Genomic DNA, 26,868 nt, shown 5'->3' with positions numbered 1-26,868 from the left:
ATGCGAGTGATTCTGGCCTCATAGAATGTTTGGAAGTATTCTCTCTTCTACTTTTTGGAAAACTTCAAGGAGGATGGGTATTAGGTCTTCAGTCAAATGTTTGATAAAATTCAGCAGTGAAACCATCTGGTCCAGGTGTTTTGTTCTTAGGTAGTTTTTTGATTACCAATTCAATTTCACTGTTGATAATTGGTTTTTTTCTGGGTCAGTCTTGGAAGGTTGTGTTTTTCCAGAAAGTTGTCCATGTCTTCTAGGTTATCCAGTTTGTTAGCATAGAATTTTTCATATTATTCTCTAATAATTCTTTGTACTTCTGTGGTGTCCATAGTGATTTTTCCTTTCTCATTTCTGATTCTGTTTATGTGTGTAGACTCCCTTTTTTTCTTGATAAGTGGCTAGGGGTTTACCTATTTTGTTAATTTTCTCGAAGAAGCAGCTCTTGCTTTCATTGGTTCTTTCTATTGTTTTATTCTTCTCAATTTTATTTATTTCTGCTCTAATCTTTATTATGTCCCTCCTTCTACTGACTTCAGGCCTCGTTTGTTCTTCTTTTTCTAGTTTCATTAATTGTGAGTTTACACTGTTCATATGGGATTGTTCTTCTTTCCTGAGGTAGGCCTGTATTGCAATATACTTTCCTCTTAGCACGGCCTTCGCTGCATCCCACAGATTTTGCGGTGTTGAATTATTGTTGTCATTTGTCTCCATATATTGCTTGATCCCTGTTTTTATTTGGTCATTGATCCTTTGGTTATTTAGGACCATGTTGTGAAGCCTCCATGTGTTTGTGGGATTCTTCATTTTCTTTGTGTAATGTATTTCTAGTTTCATACCTTTGTGGTCTGAGAAGCTGGTTGGTACAATTTCAATCTTTTTGAATTTACTGAAGCTCTCTTTGTGGCCTAGTATACACTCGATTCTTGAAAATATTCCATGTGCACTTGAGAAGAATGTGTATTCTGCTGCTTTTGGATGTAGAGTTCTATAGATGTCTGTTGGGTCCATCTGTTCTAATGTGTTGTTCTGTGCCTTCCTCCTTACTTATTTTGTGTGTGGTTGATCTGTCCTTTGGAGTGAGTGGAGTGTTTAAGTCTCCTAGAATGAATGCATTGCATTCTATTTCCCCTTTTAATTCTTAGTATTTGTTTCACATTTGTAGGTGCTCCTGTGTTGGGTGTGTAGATATTTATAATGGTTATATCTTGTTGGATTGACTCTCTTTATCATTATTTAGTGTCCTTCTTTGTCTCTTGTGACTTTCTTTGTTTTGAAGTCTATTTTGTCTGATACAAGTACTGCAACTCCTGCTTTTTTCTCCCTATTAGTTGCATGAAATATCTTTTTCCATCCCTTCACTTTTAGTCTGTGTATGTCTTTGGGTTTGAAGTGAGTCTTTTGTAGGCAGCATGTAGATGGTTATTGCTTTTTATCCTTTCAGTGACTGTATCTTTTGATTGGTGCATTCAGACCATTTACATTTAGGGTGATTATCTATAGGTATGTACTTATTGTCATTGCAGGCTTTAGATTCATGGTTACCACAGGTATAAGGTTAACTTACTGTCTAAAAGTCTAACTTAACTTACTTACTATGCTATTACAAATACAATCTAAAGGTTCTTTTTTTTTTTCTCCTCCTCCTTTTCCTTCCTCCTCCATTCTTTATATATTAGGTATCATGTTCTGTACTCTTTGTCTATCCCTTGACTGACTTTGGGGGTAGTTGATTTAATTTTGCATTTTCTTAGTAATTAACTGTTCTACTTTCTTTACTGTGGTTTTATTACCTCTGGTGACAGTTATTTAGCCTTAGGAATACTTCCATCTATAGCAGCCCCTCCAAAATACACTGTAGAGATGGTTTGTGTGAGGTAAATTCTCTCAGCTTTTGCTTATCTGGAAATTGTTTAATCTCTCCTTCAAATTTAAATGATAACCTTTCTGGATAGAGTATTCTTGGTTTGAGCCCCTTCTGCTTCACTGCATTAAATATATCATGCCATTCCCTTCTGACCTGTAAGGTTTCTGCTGGGAAGTCTGATGATAGCCTGATGGGTTTTCCTTTGGAGGTGATCTGTTTTCTCTCTCTGGCTGCTTTTAATAGTCTGTCCTTATCCTTGATCTTTGCCATTTTAATTATTATATGTCTTCCTTGGGCTCCATGTGTTGGGAGATCTGTGTACCTCCATGGCCTGAGAGACTATCTCCTTCCCAAGATTGGGGAAGTTCTCAGCAATTGTCTCCTCAAAGACACTTTCTATCCCTTTTTCTCTCTTCTTCTTCTTCTGGTACCCCTATAATTTGGATATTGTTCCATTTGGGTTGGTCACACTGTTCTCTCAATATTCTTTGATTCCTAGAGATCCTTTTTTCTCTCTGTGCCTCAGTTTCTTTCTTTTCTTCTTCTCTAATTTCTGTTTCATTTATCATCTCCTCCAGCATATTTAATCTGCTTTTAAAACCCTCCATTGTGTTCCTTAATGATTGGATATCTGTCCTAAATTTGTTCCTGAGTTCCTGAATATTTTTCTGTACCTCCAGGAGCATGTTTATGATTTTTATTTTGAAATCTCTTTCAGGAATGTTGATTAGTTCAGTCTCACTTGATCATTTTTCTGGTGTTTGTGGAATTTTCCTTTGAACCAGGTTCCTTTGATGTTTCATGTGTTTGTATGTGGTGCCCTTTAGTGCATAGAAGCTCTACTCTCTGGAGCTGCTCACCCCCTGGAGCAATGTTGGGAGTTGCAGGGAAGTGGTGCTGGTGCCTGGGGGAAGGAAAAAGCTGTTTCCTGCTTCCCAGCTGCTATGCCTGTCTCCACTGCCAGAACTAGTGGGCCAAACACACAGGTGTAAGCCTCTATGCTTTGCATTTGTAGCTGCTGTAGGCAGGGCTTCCCTCTGGCTGACCTGACACCAGGGCAGGGGTTGCCAGTTTGCGAGCCAGGTGTGGCCTGGTCAGGAGGAATGTGCAGCAGGCTGCATATCACAGTGCGGGGCGCGGGGCTTGGAGCTGCATAGCCAGCCATGGGAAGGGAGCACCTGAAGATCCTGAAAGTTCCCAACCTGCCGGGCAGAGTGCACCTGGACAATTTTTTCTACCTGTCCTTTCTCCTGAGCAGTAGGCTCTGTGGAATTCTTGCCCCTTTAGCAGCCCTCTTGCTGTTAGGAATTATCTCAGACTGCCCACGCAGAGCAGCCAGATACGGATCCCTGTTTTCCACAAGCAGCTGGAATCTCAGTCTCTCCAGGTATTCCATCTGTCTTAGCTTTCCAACCCCACTAATCACCAGAGCACCACGTAATGTAGGTTCGTGCTCCCAGAGCAGCTCTCCAGGGCTGGGTGTTCTGCAGTCCCAGGCCTCCACTCTCTTCCTGCTCTGTTTTTCTTCCTCCTGCCTGTGAGCTGGGGTGGGGGAAGGGCTTTGGTCCCACTGGGTCATGGCTTTGGTACGTTGTCATGTTCCATGAGGTCTGTTCTTTTCTCCAAGTGTGTGCAGTCTGGCGCAGCCTTCTTTCTTCTTGATTTTTCAGGATTAGTTGTATAAATTATATTTTCATATTATATGTGGTTTTAGGAGGAGGTCTCTGTCTCACTTCTCATGCTGCCATCTTTAATCCCCCATGTTCTGCCCTCCTATACAGTTTTAGTATACATTTAAAGAAGTCTTTCAGTGATTACCCGAGAGACAACAGTATGCATCTATGACTTATTTGCATCTACTTTTAATTAGTACTATTAACACTTCCTTAACAATGCAAAAACCCTACAAAAGCCTAACTGAATTTACTTTCCTGCCCCCTTTTGTGTGGTTGTCATATATTTTACTTCTGCATATGTTTAAATCCAACAAAATATTGTACTTAATGTTGTTTCAAAATTTGGCATTATTCATTCATTTCAACCATTCCATGTTTCCATCTAGGACCACTTTTATTCAGCCAGAAGAGCTATTAGTATTTCTTAGAACAGAGATCTTCTGAGAATTAATTTTCTCAATTTTTTTTATTGGAGAAAGTCTTCTCCTCCTTTTAAAGTTAATTTATAGTAGTTTTAGATTTCCAGAAAAGTTGTAAAGATAGTATAACTTCCTGTATACTCTTCAACCAGTTTCTCCTATTATTAACATCTCACATAAATATGGTCTACTTGGCATCATGAATGAAGTAATATTAATACATTATTAAGTAAATTCCATAGTTTATTCAAATTTCCTTAGTTTATACCATTTTCTATTTCAAGATACATGAATCTAGTTGTCATGAATCCTTAAGTGCCTCTTGGCTGTGATGATTTCTGAGATCCTCCTAGTTTTTTATGACCAAGCCAATTTTGAGGATTTCTGGTAAGATATTTTATAATAATGCCCCTCAACTGAAATGTCTGATATTTTCCTCCTGGTGCGACTGGGATTATGGGTTTGTGGAGGGATACCAGACCTCAAGTGCCACTTTCATCACATCATATAAAGAATACGTACTATCATAGTGACTTATCACTACTGATGTTAACCTTGGTCACCTGGCTGAGGTGGTATCTATCAGGTTTTTACCCTGTAAAGCTCCCCCATATCCATACTGTCCTCTTTCAAAGGAAGTCACTACACACACTCAGCTGACACTTAGGTAATGAGGAGTTATGTTCTACCTCCTGAAAGATGGGTTACCTTCATAAATTTATGAATTTACCTTAATAAATTCCTCTACATGGGAAATATGTTCTCCCTCCCCTTGACTTTAGTAATATATGTATATCAATATGGGCTCATGAATATTTATTTAATATTTTGGTTTATAACCCAATACTAATTTATTTATTTTACTGTTCAAATTGTTCCATCTCTGATCACTGGGAGCTTTTTAAGTTGGCTCCTGGAAATTCCCCCATTATTGTGAGTTTCTTCTTTTTTGAGGAATTTGATTACTATCTGGGACTTTAAGATGCTCCAGACTCATTTTGTGTATTTCCTGCTTCAATTGTTGAATCAGCCATTGCGTCAAGGATGCCTGGTAACTCCTATTGGAGAATGTTATTAGAAACAAAGACCTAGGTACCAGGTATATTCATTGACACTGAGGTGTCATTTCCTCTTGGCCATCTCAACTGACAAAGCAAGGAAATACATATGTGTATACCAACTCACGTAATGCCTTTCATTTTTGAAAAATATTTTCTCTGGGTATATAGTTCTAGGTTGATAGTTTTTCCCCTAAAAACTTGAAATTCCACTTCCTTGTCTTCTGGCCCCAATTTTTTCTGTTTCAAACTCATCTGTCAACCTTATTTTTATACCCCTGAAGGTAAAGTGCCCCTTTCAAAAGTTTTAAGAAGTTCTAAAACAGCAAAAAGTCATAACAAAAAACCTGGGAACTGGAAGAATTTCACTTTCAGAGTTGTCACATTATTTGAAATGTCCCAAATAGATAAATCCATAGATAGAAAAGCAGACTAGGGGTACCAGGGTTTGAGGGGAAGGGAGAATGGGAGTGACTGCTAATAGGTAGGGGATGCTTGACAATGAAGATACAGAACTATTTAAAGAGATGAGAGAAAGATGGGGGGAATACATGCAACAATTTTTAAAAACGTATTTGCTAATCATAATTGGAGGTAGTAGGATTACTGTTGTTACTCTGAGATTGTTGTATGGGCAAAGTGGGATAAAGCAAGTGAGGAATTAAGGAACACTAAATTCATAATCCTCTATATCCTTGACAGCCAAGATTTTAAGTGTGGAAGAAAGGAAATACAAATGTAATGCAGACGAGGTAAGTAAAAACTGTAGTCTTGACCTTGTATTGGAAATAGCAGTATAAACTCATGTTTTATCTGTATGTGTGTGCATGTGAGTGTATACATTTTGTACCCTGCTCTGCTCACTGAAAAAGTTGAGAAATGATAACCAATCCAGGAGCAGTGAACATCTGTAGGGGTCAGACTCAAGTCTTGACACACCATTTCCATTGAAAGAAATCAGGAAGTGGCTGATTCCAGGTGTGGGTTCAAGAAAGGTCTGAGAGGAACCTGAGACAGGTGGACAGACTGAGAGAGCAAGGAAACTGTCACCACACTGGGTTCACGCGAAAAGGAGTCAGGAGCCAATTAAAGAGAGTGCAGATGGGACAATTTGAGCTTTAGTGAGAATAAAAACCGCACTGGGCTGAGATCCATCGGAAAAGCTTATTACATCTATGAGTTCATAATGAGCTCATTAAGTGGTACTTATGTAGAAAGGATATGAAAGCAATGGGCGCCTTCTGAGTGTGGCAGGGATGCCCTCAAGATCTTGAGATACGGATAAAGAATCAGGCAGAAAAGACATAACCAACTTTTCCTGTATGCTCGTATATAAGTAACAGCCGAAAGGAAGCATTTCCTCAGAGAATTATTCCAGCCAACATATGAAAACAATATGATGGACTTAAAAAATCATCATTGTATCCCTCCCAGTGAATGAATGGCGCTTTGGGCATTGAGAATAATGGGAGCTAACATAAAAATAAAGTGAAGAGATCACATGTGGTGTGCCTCTGATGAAAGAACACACCACCACCTGCAGTCCAGGCAAGAGGATTGAGTCTGCGCCTGATCCAGTCTTTGGAACCGACTGTCAATTTGCAGGAGGTACGGGGTGTGCAGTCAGCAGCAGACTGTGGGAGACGCTGCAAGTCAAATGATTCGTATGCTTCACAGCTGTATTATAGGGAAAATAATGGGAAGAAAAGGGAACCAAGGGGCTTAAAAAACATACCCAATTTTTAAAAATTGGGAAGACTACATACACAACAGTGTCTCTGGGTAGACACTTTGGTGATTAAACCAAAAGGAAACACAAGAAGTGATTACTATCAAGTGAGCAGCAGGGTTAGTTTGGGGGTGAGGATAGAGGGCACTGACTGGGGTGGGCACTGGAGGGGCTTCTGAGGTGGCTGGAGAAGTTCCGGTTTTTGACTTGAGTCATAGTTACAAGGGGTTCACAGTAAAATAATTCACTAAACTATATGTTTGTTTCATGTAGTCTGTATTATGTTTTATTTCACCATAAGATTTTTAAAAAATAGAGAAAATAAGGTAAAAAAAGATTGAAGATGCCTGTGTTAAAAAAAATACTAGTGTATCAAAAATGTTTATCAAGGCATGCTGTGCTTCAGCTCCTTCCATAAGGTTAAAAATACCCCTTGATATTGGTGTCATGAAGATGAATATATTCTCAGTTGAAAATAACTTGGATATTCAAACAGTTGAATAGTCACGTGGTTCATATTAATAATGAAAAATCTCAGATCTCTGTCACCTGAGCTGAGTGTCTAGCCATAACCTGTTTGCCTGCACTGTAACAAGAGAAGGGGTTGATTTAAATGACTGCTAAGATCTTTTCTGGTTCTGTAAGTCTGATAACCATTTAAATCATTTTATAACACTAAATATGCACCTTCTGCATTTCAGGATACTGATTTAAATGCATGTTGGAAAACGTTTTTCTGAAGGCCCTTTACCAGCCATGATACCTCCTTTGTGGGTCTCCCCTTGTGATGGCTTTCCTCTGGAGCTATAGGTGTCCAGAGGGGATTGCTGAAATAAAGTGCGCTGCAGCAAAGTGTGAATTCCTGTGCAGTTGTCCAAAGGATGAGCTGGACCTATATTCCTGACATTGTGGGTAAGTTTCCAAGCTGAGAGAAGTACATTAATTTCAAACTGTTCTGTTAATATTTTATGAGGAAAATTACTCTTACAATATAAAACATCAAAAGAAAAGAGCCTCAAAGTAGGGATTTCATTTATCCAACAACATCTTATTCTAGAAACACAAAAATAAATGTGTGTCCCTAACTCCAAGAAGCTCAGACTAATGAGTAACCCAGTAACAGCTCTGGTAGAAACACAGACCCAGCACTACGACAAGCACAAGGAAACGCTGGGGGAAGCGGAGGAAGGTTTCACAGAAAAGTAGGGCTTTAAGGGATGAGTAGGGCTGCTTGTCAATGGCTGCAAAAGGTACAAAGGTTACAAAGAAATCTCACAAGTATGCATAAATGAAAACTAGCTCTTTAAGACAAGGGTTTATGGGATGGCCTGGTTACTGGTTAACCCTACTCGGTTTGGCTTCTGAAGCCATCAATCAGAATGACATCATTGTTGATCAGGCTACTCGGGAGGTGTGCATTTACTACCCTGTAATGAGGAAAAGGAAGTCTCAGAAAACCACCCCAGGCTTCTCAGGAGAGGAACGCCATGCTGGGGGCAGAGGCTGGAAAGCCCTTAATTAAATTCAACCACTGTAAGAAATACATCTACAGTTTCAGTGTGCCCCAGTGCTGCCCCCTCTGCCAGCAGGACATGGGCCCAAGGAAGCTGGAGGAAGCACCTGTTAGCATCTCTAATCCGTTTACCAATGGGCATCTGGAAAAATGCTCCTTCCTCCTCAGACCAACGCAAGGGACGTTTCTTAGGTACAGTGTTTCTTAAGTGTGACATTGAACTGTGCGAACTTTCCTTCTGTGTTTTAGTCACTAGAACTTTCTTTTCCTAATATGTACTATATGGTGTGAGGTTTGGTGGGTAATCTTTTGTGTTTTGGCATTAAATCCTAAAACGTAGGCCTCTTTTGTTTCATAAAAACAGAGGGTGTGCATAGTACAAGAATATATGAAGGTCAAGCCTGCTTATACAATTTTAAGAGAGAAAAATCAATAGGCTGGAAGTTTTTTACCCATAGATTTTGTGCTGACAGGCTAACTGGGAAAATGACTCAATAGAAATCTTATCAAAACAATACCTCTACTGCGAGTTTGCAATTTCTGTGATAAACAGGTACAACATACAAAGCCTGAAGAATGGCTGTGGATAGGCTATTTTATATGGGGTGAATGAAAGTGAAGACCAGAGCTGGTCAGCTGAACTGTGGATGCCGCCAGCCCTAAAGATTTCAGAAATCAAAAGAACGGGTTGTGCCCCTTAGCGTCCTGCAGAGTGCACAGATGGGATTGGAAAGGGCCGGCCGCAGCCCAGTTTGGAGAGCACGGATGCCCCTGCATGCTGGCACGTGCTTCAGGAGGCATTCACGCGTATCCTGGTGACCTAACCGCCGGGACCTCCACCTCTCCAACTCGTGATCTCGAGTGCTGGTTTCAGATAACAGAACGGGCTGACTATTCACTTCCCTGCTTACTAACTTTCAGTTTCCTTCTTGTCCTGGGGTGGATGAAATGACCCAAAGGGTGTAAAGGGTGCTGCGCCCTGACCCTCCCTCCAGAAGGGCAGTGCGGGCTTTCAGTCTGAAACGCCCCCGATTCCCATTCCGTCCAGACCAGCTCCAGACTCCAGAACTCTCTCGAGTCTCTGGACCCTCGTCTGCCAAAAAGAGGATCCTGTTGACCTTGCAGAATTGCGCGGGTCAGCATGAAGGCACAAACCTGGTGCAGGCACCAGCCACGATGCCCAGCCAACGTGCTCCTTCCGACTATTCATTTATATTCAGTTCAGAACGTAACTGGCAGAAGCTTCATTTCCACCTTAATCAGTGAGGGAGCCCAGCTGTTTTTCAAGAGCCCTCATTCATGCTATAACTTGGGAATCATCACCTGGCTGGATCCTAAGTTTCAGTGAAGTGGTTGAAATTTGGAAGTGATTTGCAGTAACACCTGTTCATTCAACAAATCCTTAAGGAGCAGCTCTGTGTGTGAAACGCTCAGGATGTCACAGCAAACAAGCCACAGCCCTGCTCTCAAGAAATGACATGACCCGTGGGAGGCTTTCAGGTTGGCCCCTAAAAAGCATTTATTTCTTCTGTGATGAGGTAGTGGTACCGATGGGCCTGGCCCCCTGGCATCCACAGAAGGGAGGTGGTGGTGGTTAAACAGGTTATATGCCTTGGCCTCCTCCTCTCCCCCCAGGTGCTCAGGCCGGGATCTGCAGAACCCCCACCCCCCAGCAGCCTCCTGCTCTCCAGACCCTCTAAGGCCAAGTTCCAGACAATTTCCTTTCCTTGCATCCAATTTCCAAACCCTCAGGACAGACTCCCACCACTCATCTTGAGATAATTTCACCTACTTTGTATAAGAGAACAGCCACTACTCACTGGAATCACTGAGGCTCTGATCTAATTAGGTTAGGATCACCCAGGACTGCCACATAGGGTTGTGCAGGTTGTGCACTGAACAGAGGTGCCTGACCAAGGTGGGCTCAGTGTGCGCCAGCTCGCCAAGGTGTGCACCCCGGGCAGAGCAGCACCTGCAGGAAGAACAGGCACCTTTGCTTCATTTGTACAAAGGTGGGAGAGAGAGCAGTGGCTCTGCCCCCTGCTCCTATCATATGCTTCTGTAGCATTCTGTTTCCCCCGCTTCACAGCACTTTACACTCTATTAAAAACTTGTTAAAACTCTGGAAGCAAGCAACCTCTGTGAGGGCAGAGACTCATCTTGTTTCTTGTTGTGTCATTAACCCTTCACTTGAAATGACAGGCTCATAGTTGACACATGATAAATATCTGTTGCGTGGCAGAGAAATAACCGAAGGGCAGTAGGGAGGGAGGGAGCAAATACCTAGGATGGAGGCAGGAAACGCTCAGGGGCCAATCCTGGGGTGGCGCTTGCACGGTGGGTGCACACTGCCACTGTTTTCCCCCAATTTATTCCCAACCTCTGAACCCACAGGCCCTCAAAAAACTCAAAGTGGCTGCAACAAGATGACCTGGGGGGATCACTCTGAAGAAGACAGGGCAGCCATTTGTGTCCTTGGCCATTTTAAAGCTTGGAACTGTTTGCTTTAATGAGGAACCAAATATCCAGACCTGTGTGTGGTCCGACAAAGGAGCTTTGTCATTTAAAAATTATGTCTGGTTTATTTGACACCTATAGGCAGCAAGCACTCAACAGGCATTTTACTCTTCCAACCAGCTTGCCAAGAGGCTTATGACATTCCCATGTTACAGATGAGGAAACTGAGATCAGAGAGAGAAAGTCAGTTGCTAATGTCCCAGGGCTAGTAAGTGATGACCTGGGATTGCATATGAAGGTTAAATGAATTGGGAGTTACAGATTTAGTAAACAGGTTCAGGTAAAGAATAATTTCAGCAAATGAGAACCATTCAGGAGGAGTGGGTGTGGCCACAGGCTACAAGACCAAAACAAGCCATTTTAGTTTTGAAGGTAGAGGTGCACTGAGATGCCTTCATAGTTCCCTCCCGACGTTAGCCTGAGCAATAGGCTGTAACGTCACACACGAGGCCAGACTAAGGGGCCCTTCAACAACTGACCCCTCGGGCTCCCCTGCTGGAGCCAGGCATCAGGCTGGCATTGTGGTATGCCTTTCTGCTGGCCTTCCGGCACCCTGCCTTCAACACTGGGGGCCACAAGATTCTGGATGGAGGCCAGGGGAGTATTTTCTACCTCGGCTATACTCTTGGCTCCACCGGTTATGGAACGGCCTCCACTAACGTGGCCCCCAACAGCAAGTTCTGGCACAAGCCGAGAGAGGAGCCCCATCACTCTCCCACCACTTTAAATACTAACTCTTCATGCCGGGCATGTGCAAATGAGAAAAAATAAACTTATTTCTTTCAGGGATTATGATGGAAGGTCTGATCTGCACGTTGGGATAACCAACACAAACGGTGAGCACATTTTCACAGTATTTTTAGCTTAAAAAATTTCCATAATGTCAAGTTGGAGAATAGCAGTATTTCTGGAGAACAGACATCATGGCAACATTTTATGAGGGTTCCTTTGTTCCCTGCGGTTTCCTCGTGCACCGTGAGGAGATTGCTACCCTTAAAGAGAGAAATAAAATACTTGGCTTTACAGCAAGTTATTACTACGACAATACTATTTGAATGCTCTTCAATGTTTTCTTGGCCAAGATCATCACAAACCTGCAGGTATTACTGGGTTTTTTTTTTTTGTTGCTGTTACCATTAATCTACAATTACATGCAGAACATTATGTTTACTAGGCTCCCCCTTTCACCAAGTCCCCCCTACAAACCCCATTACAGTCACTGTCCATCAGTGTAGTAAGATGCTATAGAGTCAATACTTGTCTTCTCTGTGTTGCACAGCCCTCCCCATGACCCCCCCCACATTGTACATGCTAATCGTAATGCCCCCTTTCTTTTTCCCCGCCCTTATCCCTCCCTTCCCACCCATTCTCCCCAGTCCTTTTGCCTTTGGTAACTGTTAGTCCATTCTTGGGTTCTGTGAGTCTGCTGCTGTTTTGTTCTTTCAATTTTTCTTTGTCCTTATACTCCACATATGAGTGAAATCATTTGGTACTTGTCTCTCTCCACCTGGCTTATTTCACTGAGCATAATACCCTCTATCTCCATCCATGCTGTTGCAAATGGTAGGATTTGTTTTCTTCTTATGGCTGAATAATATTCCATTGTGTATATGTACCACATCTTCTTTATCCATTCATCTACTGATGGACACTTAGGTTGCTTCCATTTCTTGGCTATTGTAAATAGTGCTGTGATAAACATAAGGGTGCGTCTGTCTTTTTGAAACTGGGCTGCTGCGTTCTTAGGGTAAATTCCTAGGAGTGGAATTCCTGGGTCAAATGGTATGTCTATTTTGAGCTTTTTGAGGAACCTCCATACTGCTTTCCACAATGGTTGAGCTAATTTACATTCCCACCAGCAGTGTAAGAGGGTTCCCCTTTCTCCACAACCTCACCAGCATTTGTTGTTTTTTGTCTTTTGGATGGTAGTGATCCTTACTGGTGTGAGATGATATCTCATTGTGGTTTTAATTTGCATTTCTCTGATGATTACCGATGTGGAGCATCTTTTCATGTACCTGTTGGCCATCTGAATTTCTTCTTTGGAGAACTGTCTGTTCAGCCCCTCTGCCCATTTTTTAATTAGATTATTTGCTTTTTGTTTGTTGAGATGAGTGAGCTCTTTATATATTTTGGATGTCAACCCTTTATTGGATCTGTCATTTATGAATATATTCTCCCATACTGTAGGATGCCTTTTTGTTCTATTGGTGGGGTCTTACTGGTTTTTAAGAGGAAGAGAGATGTCTAGAGGGGTTGAGTTACTCATGATTTCATCTTGTGTTGGAACCAGAATCTGGATGCAGACCTTCTGCACCCCAATGAGTCTGCATGCTGCAGGGTCCTGGCAGGGATGTGAGGGAAATTGGGGGATGCAGCACCAGGACACCTGCAGTGATCCCACCTGAGGACGCAGAGTCTGCCGCCCCTGAACCAGGAAAAGGGCCTGGGTGTCCCCGTGGCAGGAGCTGTGGCCTGGGTCTGTGAGCAAGGCCAGCCAGGTGAGGCAGCAGGTGAGGCCTCCTCACAGGTGAAGTTGGCCTTTCCTTACCCCCAGGAGGCAGGAGAGCCTGCTGCTGGGAACAGAAACCCAGGACTGGGCTTTTGAACTCAGACTTACCCACGTGAGCAGCCAGATTTACTGCCAATCTTTATCAGTGGAAATTTCTTGCTGACTTAAGGAAACAAGATAAACCCATTTGCAAATAGATAATTTCAACAAAAATATTTGGAGATGATAATCCTGGCGTCTATTCTTGTTTCCTGGAGGCAATGTCAGGACACTGGGGAGCAGGTGGAGTGAGAACTTGGTCACCCTTAAGGCAGAGCTTTGCTGGGAGCAGGGAAGAGAGGGGCTCACCTGCCCTCCTACTTCAGGCAAGACCCTGTGTAAATCTCTCAGCGGGGAGGCTGCCTCAGAACCTGATCCTGCAGGACGGTGGGCGGAGGGCCTCTCCCATCTGCTCTCTCATGGTGATCCCGCCTGGGTTTCTGGTACATGACGTTACCTGGGAGCTGCTGTCATTTTCTTTTGATATCATTAATATACAATTACATGAACATTGTGGTTACTAGATTCCCCCCATTATCAAGTATCCCCCACGTACCCCATTACAGTCACTGTACATCAGTGTAGTAAGATGCTGTAGAATCAATACTTGTCTTCTCTGTGCTGTACTGCTTTCCCCATGCCCCTCCCATTATGTGTGCTAATCATAATGCCCCCTTTTCCCCCTTATCCCTCCCTTCCCACCCATCCTCCCCAATCCCTTTCCTTTTGGTAACTGTTAGTCTATTCTTGGGTTCTGAGTCTGCTGCTGTTTTGTTCCTTCAGTTTTTGCTTTGTTCTTATGCTCCACATATGAGTGAAATCATTTGGTACTTGTCTTTCTCCACCTGGCTTATTTCACTGAGCATAATACCCTCTAGCTCCATCCATGTTGTTGCAAATGGTAGGATTTGTTTTCTTCTTATGGCTGAATAGTATTCCATTGTGTATATGTACCACATCTTCTTTATCCATTCATCTACTGATGGACACTTAGGTTGCTTCCATTTCTTGGCTATTGTAAATACTGCTGCGATAAACATAGGGGTGCCTCTGTCTTTTTGAAACTGGGCTCCTGCATTCTTAGGGTAAATTCCTAGGAGTGGAATTCCTGGGTCAAATGGTATTTCTATTTTTAGTTTTTTGAGCAACCTCCACACTGCTTTCCACAATGGTTGAACTGATTTATGTGCTGTCATTTTCTGAGGTCCCCTTTGCAGAGGGGTGTGTTTTCCCTTCAGCTCTGCTTGCCTCTGGGCTTGGTTGCAGGAGTTGTGTATAATTACACCATGCATGGTGTCCAGCGAGATGAAGCAGGGTGGGAGCAGAGTATAAGCATCCCCTTACTGCAGCCCAGCATGTTTGGACTGATGGACCAGTGGGACAAGTACCTGGAAGACTTCTCCACCACAGGGGCCTGGCTGCCTCACAGGTGCGGAGCTGCCGAGATACCCGACTCCCTGGCCCTCCATCAGCACACAGGGGCCATCCCAGTTCACGGAAGGCTCTAAGCATGTCTAGGTCACGTTGAGCCTGTACCAAACCAGTAGTGCCTATAACAGGATTCAAGCAGGGGTTGAATTACTTTGGGTTTTCTGCAGAGCTGAGCCAGTGTGCATTCACACAGCAGAATCACAGTATTTTAAGAGCTGAAAGGACCAGAACTTGGTACTCTAGTTATTTTAGTTGTTTGACTAGGTGTATTTATATATTTAACATTCAATTATATGTACAGCAAAAGCCATAGTATATTCCCATAAAATCTTTTTTAATGTTCAAAATGTAAACATATCTAAAGCTTTTTATCATTGTTTAGCAAATTTGAAGTTAATTTCTCAATTCTTTGCTCCCTCAACACTTTAGCTATATATACTTATGGATTTAAATGGTTTTGAGGCTTCCCTTTAAATAAGTATAGATACTGTGGGATACCCTGAAACTTAGAAATCGCTCCTAGATTCACCTGTAGAATCTAGAATTTCTGTGAAGTTGAGTTCCCCAAGCTGGCAGTTTATACACAACTGAAGTCAACACTCCGAACATCTGGGGAGTCCGCTCCCATCTGTACTTAAGTTGCAAACAGAAATAGCCCAAGATGCCACGTATCCCTCCAGTTGCACCTCAGAGGTCTGCTGGCCAGTGGACAGGGGCCCAGCTGGCGGAGTGAGGCCCCATCTCAGTTAGGAAAGCTCTCTGGTGGCTCCTCCGCCAGTTCCTGAGCAGCTTCAAGGCTAAGCCCCCTCTCAACGTCCTTGTTTTGGAAGGTACGAGGAAGACCACCACAACTGCTACAGCTACACCCTCACATTCATCAACTGTGTCCTGACCACAGAAGGCAGGGAGCTCCTGGACAAAGAGGAGTTCACGGAGAAGTATGTGATCCCGAGGACAAGGAAGGCTTCCAAATACATCACTCTCTACCGGGCGATAGAAGAGTGCGGCTTCTATGTGATTGACCACCCTGACTGGGAGCCAGGCCCTCCCCTGCGGGCGGTTTGTGCTAAGCACGCTGAACAGGGACAGGACGAAGGGGCTGCTACCAGTTAGTAGGCACTAGGGGTTTCTAAATGTGTTAGGCTGTGGTGAATAAAAAATGTACAGCTTTCTTTTAAGCACATTTTCACGGACTGCTGTATAAGAATTTATAAAATAAAAATTGCCCTGGGTTTTAAAAATTGTATGCCATACAATGAAATTATTTTCACAGTGGTTTGGTTTTTAAACAAATCCATGTTATCACATAAAGTGGTGGTATCTTTTATTCACAGAGCAATGGAAACTATTCCTATAAACTGATTTGAGCTGAACAAAGTCACCTTTTATTGTGAACAAAGGTGGGGATTTCTAGGAAGGCGAAGGAGACACAATTTATGAAGTACCGAGTACCTTTACCTCATGATTTTATTTAAAATAGCACATAATAACCTTTTGGCAGTTAATGCTAAAGAGAAGGAAAGAAGGCATGCAGGCAGACAGAAAGACAGAAAGTGTCAGAATATTAAGTTAGGAAAGGGCACTCCTTCTGAAAAGCCCTTCTTAGTGTATAGCACAACCCAGACTGGCAGTTCCCCAGCTCAACAGAATGCCAGTCTCTCCTCTTTTTTGCCTCACAGGACACAAGATTGGGGTGTTAGATCTGCCATTGCAAAGCACCTTCTGTGCCCACTTTAAATGCAAAATTCAGAAAGGACACCATGGAAGGCCTGTCTTCCCTCTCTAGCAGGAGGAGACAATTGGGATAAAAGCAACTATGAAGAAATAAGGTGACTTTTAATACATCAGAATTCATATCCCCAAATAATCACCCAACTATAAACAGCCAATGAGCAACACATTTCAGAATTCCTCTTTGGAAAGTGCTTCTGGAACTGACTGTGTTTTTGACCAAACTCTTCCACCTCAGCCTACTCCCCCAGCCTTGGCACCAAAGGATATCTCATTCCCAAGAACCAAATCCATCTTCAAGGTAATAATAATGACCTAGTAATAAAGATATTCAGAAAACTTTCCACAGATCTTAGAGCCTGTCTCTAAAGCGGCTTTTGACTAGTGTTTCAGCACTGGCAACGTCAGTGGAGAAAAGTGCATGGCGCGCTACTGTTTGCATTTGTGGATTCAGGTGCTGTTAAGAAAAACAAGGCTTCCTACAGAATATGATATTGCTTTAAACAGAACTGTGACTGCTATTCTGTGGTGTTCAAGAAGTCACAAAGATCTCAGCAGGGGACGGGGGATGAAGTATCAAGCTTGGGGAATACTCCAATGTGCCTAGTTCTTTTAACAGTCTATTTTAGGACTCTGCCTCTCTGGCCCAACTGTTGACCGTATTATTGGGAATCATAGCAGGTGCACTTAATGAACGCTCATTAAGGCCTCCACACCAGAGCACACACTTCTTACCCTTCCCTTTGAATCCCTAAGACCACCTTGTGAGGAAAGTGCTAACATTATGCCCATTATAGAGATGAAAGGGGAAACTGAGGAAATGACCTGCCCAGAGCCACACTGTGGCAAAACCAGAGGTCAAACCCAGGTCTGACGAAGCCGTGCACTTAACCCCGGGCCACGCAGCAACCTGAAAGCAACAGTGGTTCCTAGGGTGCGCAACGACTGTGTCAGCCCTTTGCCATCGTTAGAGAGGAAAGGAAGACAAGGGTTTTGCTTTCACTGGCATTCAAATATGGAAAAGACATAAATAACACAATTCAGATAAAATAAGAATTGTCAGTATCAGAAATGCCAACTCCATGCTTTCTCTTAATACTGCATCCCGTGATTTTCAAACAAAGCTTGAATGGTCCCCATGACCGATCTGAGGGGCTGCTCTCCAACCTGGAGGTGAATCGTACTTTTTCTTCCACTTCAGCAGGCCACAAATTCCCTACTTGTAAAATCACAGCGCCACCCTCCAGGAGTTCCCCCAAACAGGGAATCAAGCGTCGGAGTGACACCAATAGATGGCACTGTCGCTCAGGTTTGTAAAATGAAGAACTGAGAATGCTTCCACGGTTTCCTTTATCACAGCCGCTAAACGCTGACTGCAGGGTGAGAGGACTCAGCGTGACGCCAGCCCTGCTTGCCAGGCAGTCTCAACAGCTCCCCTGGCACCTCCCAAATGCACCTCTTCATCTCGTGTTCTGCCCTGCCCTGGGTACACACCCGCTCCATGAACGCTCATGGGTGAGCCCCCACCGGGCTCCTTTTCACAGCAAGGTCAGAGTTTGCCTCAGTGGTACTGATCTGCAAGACAAAAATGACCCACACAAGGGTGTTTTTTCAAAGCCTCTGCAGCGTGCATGGGTTATTCTTAAAACCAGGAAAACCCAAAAGACATCATTTAAAATCCCCCACAGTGGCCGTATCTAGCTCCCTTTGCCCAGGGGGTGCTTACTATTTCATTTACCCCCAACCCACATTTTCCCCGGAGCTATCTTCACTACTTGACCTCAAATTATTTTTTTAAATCATGTCCTTTCCCTGCTAGGGCATAAAGTAGGCTTTGCATTTCCTGGAGAAAATAATGATGGCAATGCCTACACTTTTGGTTTATCCATAAGGGAAAAAAGTACACCCACCATGAGCCAGACCTGTGATTAGGTCACATCATTTAGTCTTCAAAACAAGCTGGGAGCCAGGAATTATCCCCATTTCACAGCTGAGGGGACTAAGGTTCAGAGTGACTGGGCAACGTCCGCACGACCACCACTGTCTTCCTGGCACAGACCTGGAATTTGGACTCAGGTGTTTCTCAGTCCATTCTTTCTACTCTAACAGAATGTGCATTTTAAAGGTTAGGAGAAAGTATTACCTACCCTTGCAATATTGTTTCTGAAAATGTAAAGATTCTAAAAAAATTCAAATACTTGAAAGCTTTCACTCAGAAGAAATTAAGAGTGAATTACTCGGTTAGTTTAACAATTTCATAAATGTGCTCTTTCATGCCATGTGTTCTTAAGTGAGGCATTCCTGTATTTCACAAGAGTAAAACGACTTTTTTGTTTATATATATAAAAGCAAAGATTTAAGATAAATTGACGGGTTTAAATATCTCTCAATTTTAGAAAAGGGCCTCAGGTACCATTTTAAGGATGGTAACATTCATGGTACAATTACTTGAGTCTAATCAGACTTCTAAAAATTCAATTGGTAAAACTGTAAATGGAAGGTGGGTGGTGGGAAGGAGAGATATTTCATTTCTTTTTAACTCAAGTACTCCCCTCCACAAGAAGAAAACTGTTAAAAACCACATTCAAGTTAATAGTAACTTAAAAAAATAATGAAAATGAAAAAATGCTTTAACAATAAAGGCAAAATAATTAAGACAAAAATTTTATTCAAGAAGTAACAATGAATGTTCAGACTTGAATATTATGCTCAAAAACGTAGGGAAACCTAAGCAGCTCCAGCCTGGTATACCACTCACACTGGTGTAATAACTGCTAAGTGTAACGTATGAACTGATTACCTTATAGAAGTGCATCTGTGGGGGACTTGGGACAGTAAAGGGACAGATGTCACCATCTCCCCTTACCGTTTGGGGACAAGGGTGGGAAGTATTAGCTTCAAAAACTGAGCTCCGAGAATCAACACACAATAGTCACCTGCACAAGTTATTGTCTTAACAGATGACAGGTCACTGTGGTTAATTAGCACACGAGGGTTTCGTCTTTCCCTCCAAACTGAATCATCATGGCTTCAGATGACTGAAAGTCTAGCATGAGTTAAGCACTGTGTTAATAAACACTTTGTAAAGACCAACTCACTGAATCCTCCATCTGGAACTAATAACATTCTTATTTTTAGTTTTATAAAAAATAGAGGTGAGATTTATTACATAAACCTAACTTTGAGTGAACAATTCAGTGGCATTTTGTACATTCACAGTTGTGCAAACACTTACTTTCTCACCCTGAAAGGAGACTCTGCACCCACTAAGCAGGTGCTCCCAGCCACCTCCACCAGCCTGGTAACCACCAACCCGTGTTCTCTGCAGCTTTTTCTGTTGGGGGTGTGAAGGAATCATGGCTGAATAGTCTCCACTGTACGTGTGCATGGATAGCATTAACTTTATTTTTTAGGTGAGGAAACTGAGGTTAAGGCTGCAACTGAGCTAGTAGGTGGATGCGCTAGGATGCAAACCCGGATCCGACTCCAAACCAAGAAGTCCTTAGCAATCCTGCCCTCTGCCCAATGCCAATTAGAGACCGCGGAATTGCTGACACCTGACACCAAAGTCAGAGCTTCAGAAAATCCCCCCCAACTGTAAGCCACCAACTCAGTCTGAACGCCACGGACTCAGTCTGAGGAGGTGGTGCCTTCCAGGGGTGCAGGTGTGCAGCTGCAGGACAAGGTACCGGAGCCCAGGACTCCCGGGGATGCTCCAGCAGCTCCAGGATGACTGCCCGATCCTAGCCGCGGACTGTCCAGGCAGCAGGATGAAGGCCTTAGCTCACTGCAGTGGCAAAGCAGACCCCCGGGCCGAGAAGGCCATCACCAGGTGCCCTCTCACCTCGCTCCACCTCCTGCACACAAACAAGCCTGCTTTTGTTATCAAATGGGCCTACTTTCCACAAACGCATTTTAGTTCTCAACCGACATTTAACTCTGAATATAAACTGACCCTGTCTTCTTGTCTGTGGCCACTTTGGTGGGCTTGAGACACTCCTGGGAAGGGAGGGAAAACGTCACTGTTAGGTGCTTTTGACTTCTCCTTTATCCATGTAACCACACAGTGAGGGAAAGGTTATCATAGCCCCCATCATGGAGCTAAGAAAATTAAGGCTCCTGAAAGGCAAGTAAATTGCCCAAGGTCACACAACTACTGAGAGGCAGAGCAGAGATTTGAATGGTTGCTTTCTAGGAGGCTCAGCCACTACCCAGCCTTCAATACAATGATCTCTGGGGAAACTAATAGGAAGCTAAGAATCATACATTGCTCCCAGGTTCTTAACCTTGGATGAAGACGTGTCTTGACAGAATCTGCGAACCTCCTGGTGTCTGCAAAATCATATGCACGGCACAATCCTGATGAGGGGGGCCTCAGGCTGACCCCCAACCTTGAGGTGGGGGACCACCACTCGGCACATGCCCAGCCCCACCGGGAGCCATGGACAGCCCTCCTCTGGCCTCCACCTGATGGGCTTGCTTTCTGACTCCATGTGGTTTTCCAGACGGCAGTTATGTGGAGGTCTGGGGAAGGCCCTGAGAACAGGGCCAAGAGCTCAAGGGTCAAGTCCTCAGCTTGTGCTTCCTGGCGGTGTTGTTCAGCAGCCAGACCTCCCTCCCGTGGAGGGTCCCACCACCCACACTCAAAAGGCTGTTGTGGTAATGTAGGTGGGGCACGGGGAAGGCAGCATAGCACGGAGAAGACAAGTAGTGACTCTCATGACACTGATGGGCAGTGACTGCAATGGGGTGTGGGGGGACTCGATAATATGGGTGAATGTTGTAACCACAATGCTGCTCATGTGAAACCTTCGTAAGTGTGTATCAATGATACCTTAATTTAAAAAAAAAAAGCTCCTTTGGGATAAGAAGATGGGTATTTGTTCCATCTCAACTCCTACTACCTGAATATTGACTCTAACAATTTGCAAAAAATGGTAGCCCAGTAAGAGATGATGTGTGTCAGAGCCTGCAGCAGTTCTCCAGGCCGTGAGGCTGGGGCCACAGGACCCAGTGGGTGCTGAGCTGACCGTCCAGGGTTGCACTGTTTGGGACGTGGTGTAGGATCACGGCGTTTCCCTACTTTGTCAAATGACAATGTCTCCTACGGAAGTGGAAAAAGCCATGAGGAAAGCAGGTGAGATTCAGGCCTACAATGTCCCCTACATTAGAAAAACAAAGTTGGAAGTGACTGTGTGTTCAGAAAGGTGATCTTATAGAAGCTTGGATGTTGGCCTTTTCTGGGTATGGCTTTTTGCACTGGGTGGCAAAATATAACTTGTGGAAGTGTTGGTTCCACAAAGGTTTACAGTGTTCTTGACTGTGGCATGCAATTTTTACAAAGCTTGTCTGGTTGTTGTACTGAGGACCCACGGCCCGTCAGCGCAATGAGCACTTGCTGGTACAGTGGGTGGCTTTGAACGCCTGGGAGAGCTGGAAAGGGATGGAAGGCACAGAGGACTCGGTGAAGGATTTCAATTTTAAAGCAAGTCTGGAAAGTTTGAGATTTAAGAATCATGTAGGCCGGATGCTTTGAAGGGTGTGGGTGAAATAACTGCTCTCAGTGAGGCTGCGGCAGTTCCCTGGTGAACTGCAGAAAATCTGGGAGGTGGTTTTAGCACAAAGCAAATTTCCCATCTTGACAAACCTGAACTTAAAATATAAAAGCCACCTGGTACATTTATTTCAGAGAAAACAGTGGTAATGCTCCCAAAGATAAGCTAATGTTGCTTTTAGCTGGAAACTGTGGGTAATGTAACCCCAAACCTTTGCTGGTACACCATTCCAGAACCCCAAGGCCCTTGGGTCATGCTGAAGAGGGTATGGCCTGCTTGCTACATGGCATTCAAATCCTATAGCTGATGAAGGGAAGTCTTTTATACAAGGCTTCTTTGACTGAAGATGCTGTGGACATCTTTCTGCAGCTTCCAGTTACGAGTAATATCTGTGTGGTCTTCTGGCATTTCTGTCTTTATTGCAGCCTCTGTATGGACTTACCACCATCTTCAGAGCATCCCAGCTGATGTAAAGTCTCTGCTGTGCAGTGCTGACAAGATACAGTGCTTTGATGAAGGAGTCATAGGAGTTTTTACCATAAAGGCAGCCGGTGCACTGATCAGCCTTGGGAGTGTCACCACATGTGAGGACTGGGATAGAGAGGAATGGCTCCTCAAACTTTGTGCTGACTTTAAAGGTTCTGAGAGGGTGGTGATTCAAAGCAGTCTTTTACTTCCTAAGGAGCCTGGAGTTAGCAGAGCACAGTAAAAATGCTGAAGAACTTTTAGTATCACTAATGAAGAGCAAAGGACTTACTCTAAGAATGACTTTCAAATGGACAGTCATTATTGGTCTGAAGCAAGGGAAACAGGAGCTCCAGTATCTGAATGCTGAATCCTTAAAAGGCAGATCACACAGACGTGATTTTGCTGTACAACAGCAGGACCGTGACTTGAACAGAAGCACTGAGAACACACAACTATGAGCAAAATCTTGCTCAGGCTGTCAGCCCCAAGGCCATGCTTCAGTGAAATGTGAATAGAAGCTCATTTCGTTTTTTTCATCTCACAGCTTCCTAAGAGAGTTCTTAGCTGTCCACTTCTGGGGTACCTAGTGCCAAGGAGACTGTCTGCAAGTGTCCTGAATTTGGACACTGGATGGATCTGACAACTGTTTCCCTCACACCTGGCCTGGCACCTCCTGCATTCCCCACCCACCACCCCAACCCTTCACTGGTGTGCAATCAATTAAAAAAGGCTTTGCTTTTATGTTTCAGTAGATGTTAAGTGCATTTATTATGCACCTTTCATACATTATTTCAACCGTGTATTTTTATTTTATAACAAGGTCACTGAAGCAAGATGTAATTTTTAAAAATCTAATACCATATGTGTATTGTACACAAACATGCTCACCAATGAGTTCACGGAGAATTAAATAATTAGGTGATTGGTGTTTTAAATGTCTTCTATGACACAGACATCCTCTGTAGATATCAAATGGATTTTCAGACCTTTGAGTAATTGGTTGAAATTCTTGGATAAGCTGAGACATGTTATTATTTTTTCCATTTAAAATAATGGAACACAGAGTCCTGCAATCCCAAATCTGCTCTCTGGCACTCTTTCAGGAACAGACTGGATGCGAATAATGAGATGCATGAGTACAAAAGAGCTGTGGAAACTGCAGAGTGTCACATAAATGCAAACTATTAGTGGTTTCAGGTAAAATCAGAGAATTAACAGAATTTCTCTGATGCTGGGAAGAGCCTTCTTGGGACCCACCTCGGCCACTGAGAGGACGGGGACCCAGACGGAGGCCCAGAGGCGCGAGGCTGTGTAGGCAGACTCAGTGCCGATATCCCGGTCCTGGTATGGGCACTTTCTTCTCCCCTGTGTCATCTACCTTTAAAAATATTAACAGTTTTCTGGTGCTGGGAGTGAACTTTAAAAAGTTCATTTTAAAACTTTGAAATTATCGGGCGATTATAATAAGGACTCTTTACGTTGCTCTGAACCTGGCTCACTATAGGGGACCCACTTGGTGTCCGCTGGTGGGGTCAGAATTCCGAGGCTGGCCATCAAAGCTCATCCGGGTCACTCCTCTCTCGTGAGGGCACCCAGCGGCTTAGAATCACCTCCTGCATTCGACCAAAACAAAAAGGTGACCGACTTCAACAGACATGAAAGCACATGCTGGGCATGGGACATGCGGCTGCATTTCACAAAGCGCTGTCTACATGCAGATGGTAACTGCCTCCATTTCTTGAACTGAAACATGTGGAGAAAATGTGAACGTAGCCAATACAAACCTTATGTGCCAATAGTATCTGGCGTAATCACGCAAAGATTTTAAACATTAAGCTGGTCTCAGCTGTACTTTTCTATAGCATGTTTCAGGAGCAGAGGGCCAGTATGAAAGCTAGTGTGTAGCCTTACCTCCAGGTCTAACATGGGCTATATATTTGGTCAGCCCTGAGAGGGGAGGAGGGAGGAAAAAAAGGCCAACCTAGTGGGATGAGCAGGACAAACTGGATGCGTAAAGCGTTGGGGCCCTGGGACCGACCAGCGGGCCTATAGTGGGATGGGGTGGTGTAAACAGGAGGAAGGGCGCAACGTTAGAAGCCGAGGAAACAATGGCGTGCTGGGTATGGGGGACATGAGACAGGGCGAAGGGCAGAAGCAGCAGCACGCATGCGGTGACCGGGTGATGACCTGAGCAGCCTTGGAAGACACAGGGGGACTCAGCTTGACACCGCATGCCAGACGCCAGTCAAGAAGTCCAAGGAGAGAGACCACAGAGACACGTCTACTCTCTGGGACTGAGACCCAAGAGAGGTGTCCACCTGGCCCAGCAGGTTCAGAAACCAAAGGACAAAGCAGCAGCCGGAAGGAAGGGGGGTGAGAGTGGGTTTAGCGGGGAAAGTGCCTGAGAAGGCCTGTCACCAAGGAAGGTTTTTAATTCTTTCCTCAGGACCCCATGTTCCAAGGGACAGGACAGGGTGGACAGAATCTCTGGGATGACATGAATTTGTATTGGAGGTCACCTACCTGAACTCGAATTTGTTTCATACATTCAGGTGACTCCATCTCTTTGTCACTCATAGTAGACGGTTTAATCAAATAGCACAGCAGAAGTTCCTATTGAGAAATGAAAAGAAATCTCTACATACCACCGAACAGTTACAGTAATTTGGGGGCGCCAGCAGGAAGGGCAGGCGGTCTCCTCCCTCTCTGTGCTTCTCGGCACTCACAGAGCCCATGGGTTTCCTCCCAGAACACAGCTGGGCCGGCAGTGTAGACTAAGGACCTGCCACTTAGTCTCTGTTGACATGGCAAGAGAATTCAAACAGAGCAGATATACTGATTATAAACACCATTTAAAATATTAAATACATGCTACGAGTCCCATAGAAGGGGCATACAAATTCTGGGAACAGTACTTCTACAGGCTGAAGCTACTCCTACAGGCCAAAACCTGAGGAACTTGACCTGCACTCAGTCATGGACTCTGCTGGCCTTCGGGGCTCACTGCCCACCCTCCCTTGAGCAGCAGAGACAGGGCTGCAGGGAACCACGTGTTTTCAGTTAGCCAATTACTGAATAAGAGAGAACACACAAGGCTTTGGTTCTTCACAGTCTGGCTATACGATGAAATTACCCTCCTCTCTGACAGCGGCAGGATATAGCAGAGCACAAGCCAGGAGGTCAGACGGCTCTGGGCTTACATCCCAGTTGTGCATGAGCTGCACATTCTTAGGTTTGTCATGCAGTATCTCTGACTCTGATTCCTCTCCCTTAGGATGAGGATAACAGGGTGGTGAGAAGACATGTGAAGTGTTTAGCAATGAATATCAACTCCCTTCCTCTTTTCAAGAGATCTGCTAACTTTGAGAAGAAATGAGTCAGTTTTGACTCCTCTGTGAACGTGTGTGAGGGAAGTGGAGAGCCTGTGCTGGCTGTGTGCGCCCACAGCCCTGGGAGGAAGGGCAGCGCTCACATACATCAGTCACTAGGGGTAACTCGGAAACTCACCTCCTGGAGCTTAGCACCAGCGGGTGGTGGCAGGGAACGTGACAGGAGGACGGCCTCTAGCCGTCTCCCAGGACTTCACTGGCAGAAACCCTTTGAAGTTCCTACAAATGACCTATGATGCTACTACATTGAAGAAAAAAAGCCCAGCCGTTTCAGTGATGGGTAAATGCCAAAGCTGATGTGTTACCTTGGAGACATTAACTGACACTCTGCTTAAGGCAGCCAGTGACTTCCAGCTGAAAGGCCTGCGAAGAGAGCCCCTGAACTGGTTGTCGACTAGCTCAACGATGACAGAGTAACTGGAAGACAGAGTAAGGGCATTTTAACAAGGAAAAGCATGAAATCAACTTTTTAAAAATAATACTGTTTTTTTTCTACCAAGAATGAAGATACAGAAAATAAAACATACATCATCTGATCCTAAATTCCCCTAGACTGCTACTCAGAAAAATATTAAAGTAAAATTCACTTTATGTCACAAACTTCCAGGCTGATTTCAACATTTACAGGAAAAGAAACCAGAAATAATTCTCCCAATGTGAAAGCTGTGAATACACTCAACTGTTTAGAAACTAATACTCACTGATAATAAGATGAACAATTACTATACAGATTAACTCAATGTTTAATACTAAAGCATGTGTTACCATAACCTATTTATTATCTTATATACAGTATAACAATATTTGTATGAAGCACAGAATACAGTATCTATCCCTGTCAGGCCAAGAGGAACAGGACTAATTGTTCTTATGGTGCTGAAAATTATTTTTGTGTGTGTATTTTTTTAATTGAAATATAGTTGATATACAACAGTATATTGGTTTCAAGTATACAATACAGTGATATGAC

The 26,868-nt window shown here is 43.8% G+C and overlaps 2 protein-coding genes across 12 annotated transcripts in view; one reads left to right on the top strand and one right to left on the bottom strand.

The window, feature by feature from the left end:
- Positions 1–8,125: 8,125 nt before the first annotated feature.
- On the top strand, positions 8,126–15,996 carry MKRN2OS (MKRN2 opposite strand). 4 transcript variants are annotated; one of them, XM_017655839.3, is made up of 4 exons: positions 8,126–8,448; positions 11,560–11,609; positions 14,591–14,753; positions 15,586–15,996. In XM_017655839.3, exons 1-4 carry the CDS (start codon positions 8,231–8,233, stop codon positions 15,866–15,868), a joined length of 714 nt encoding a protein of 237 aa, XP_017511328.1. In that variant the 5' UTR covers positions 8,126–8,230; the 3' UTR covers positions 15,869–15,996. The 4 variants fall into 4 exon arrangements, with proteins under 4 accessions (XP_017511328.1, XP_036856192.1, XP_036856191.1 ...); XM_037000296.2 differs by lacking the exon at positions 8,126–8,448 and adding an exon at positions 8,523–9,756; XM_037000297.2 differs by lacking the exon at positions 11,560–11,609 and having other exon boundaries at positions 8,260–8,448.
- Positions 15,997–16,126: 130 nt separating this feature from the next.
- Positions 16,127–26,868, bottom strand: part of TSEN2 (tRNA splicing endonuclease subunit 2) — a 47,294-nt gene continuing 36,552 nt past the window's right edge. For 2 of the 8 annotated variants that reach the window (XM_073231056.1, XM_073231054.1), the window contains 3 exons: positions 26,204–26,315; positions 25,033–25,122; positions 18,082–19,820 (listed from right to left, as the gene is read on the bottom strand). In XM_073231056.1, coding sequence (XP_073087157.1) covers positions 19,662–19,820; positions 25,033–25,122; positions 26,204–26,315 — 361 coding nt within the window. In that variant the 3' untranslated portion in view covers positions 18,082–19,661. The other 6 variants (XM_017655844.3, XM_017655846.3, XM_017655843.3 and 3 more) reach the window with 5 other exon arrangements.

The sequence above is a fragment of the Manis javanica genome, chromosome 3 (assembly GCF_040802235.1).
Source record: "Manis javanica isolate MJ-LG chromosome 3, MJ_LKY, whole genome shotgun sequence".
NCBI classification, from domain to species: domain Eukaryota; kingdom Metazoa; phylum Chordata; class Mammalia; order Pholidota; family Manidae; genus Manis; species Manis javanica.
This window is presented reverse-complemented; position numbering and strand designations above follow the sequence as displayed.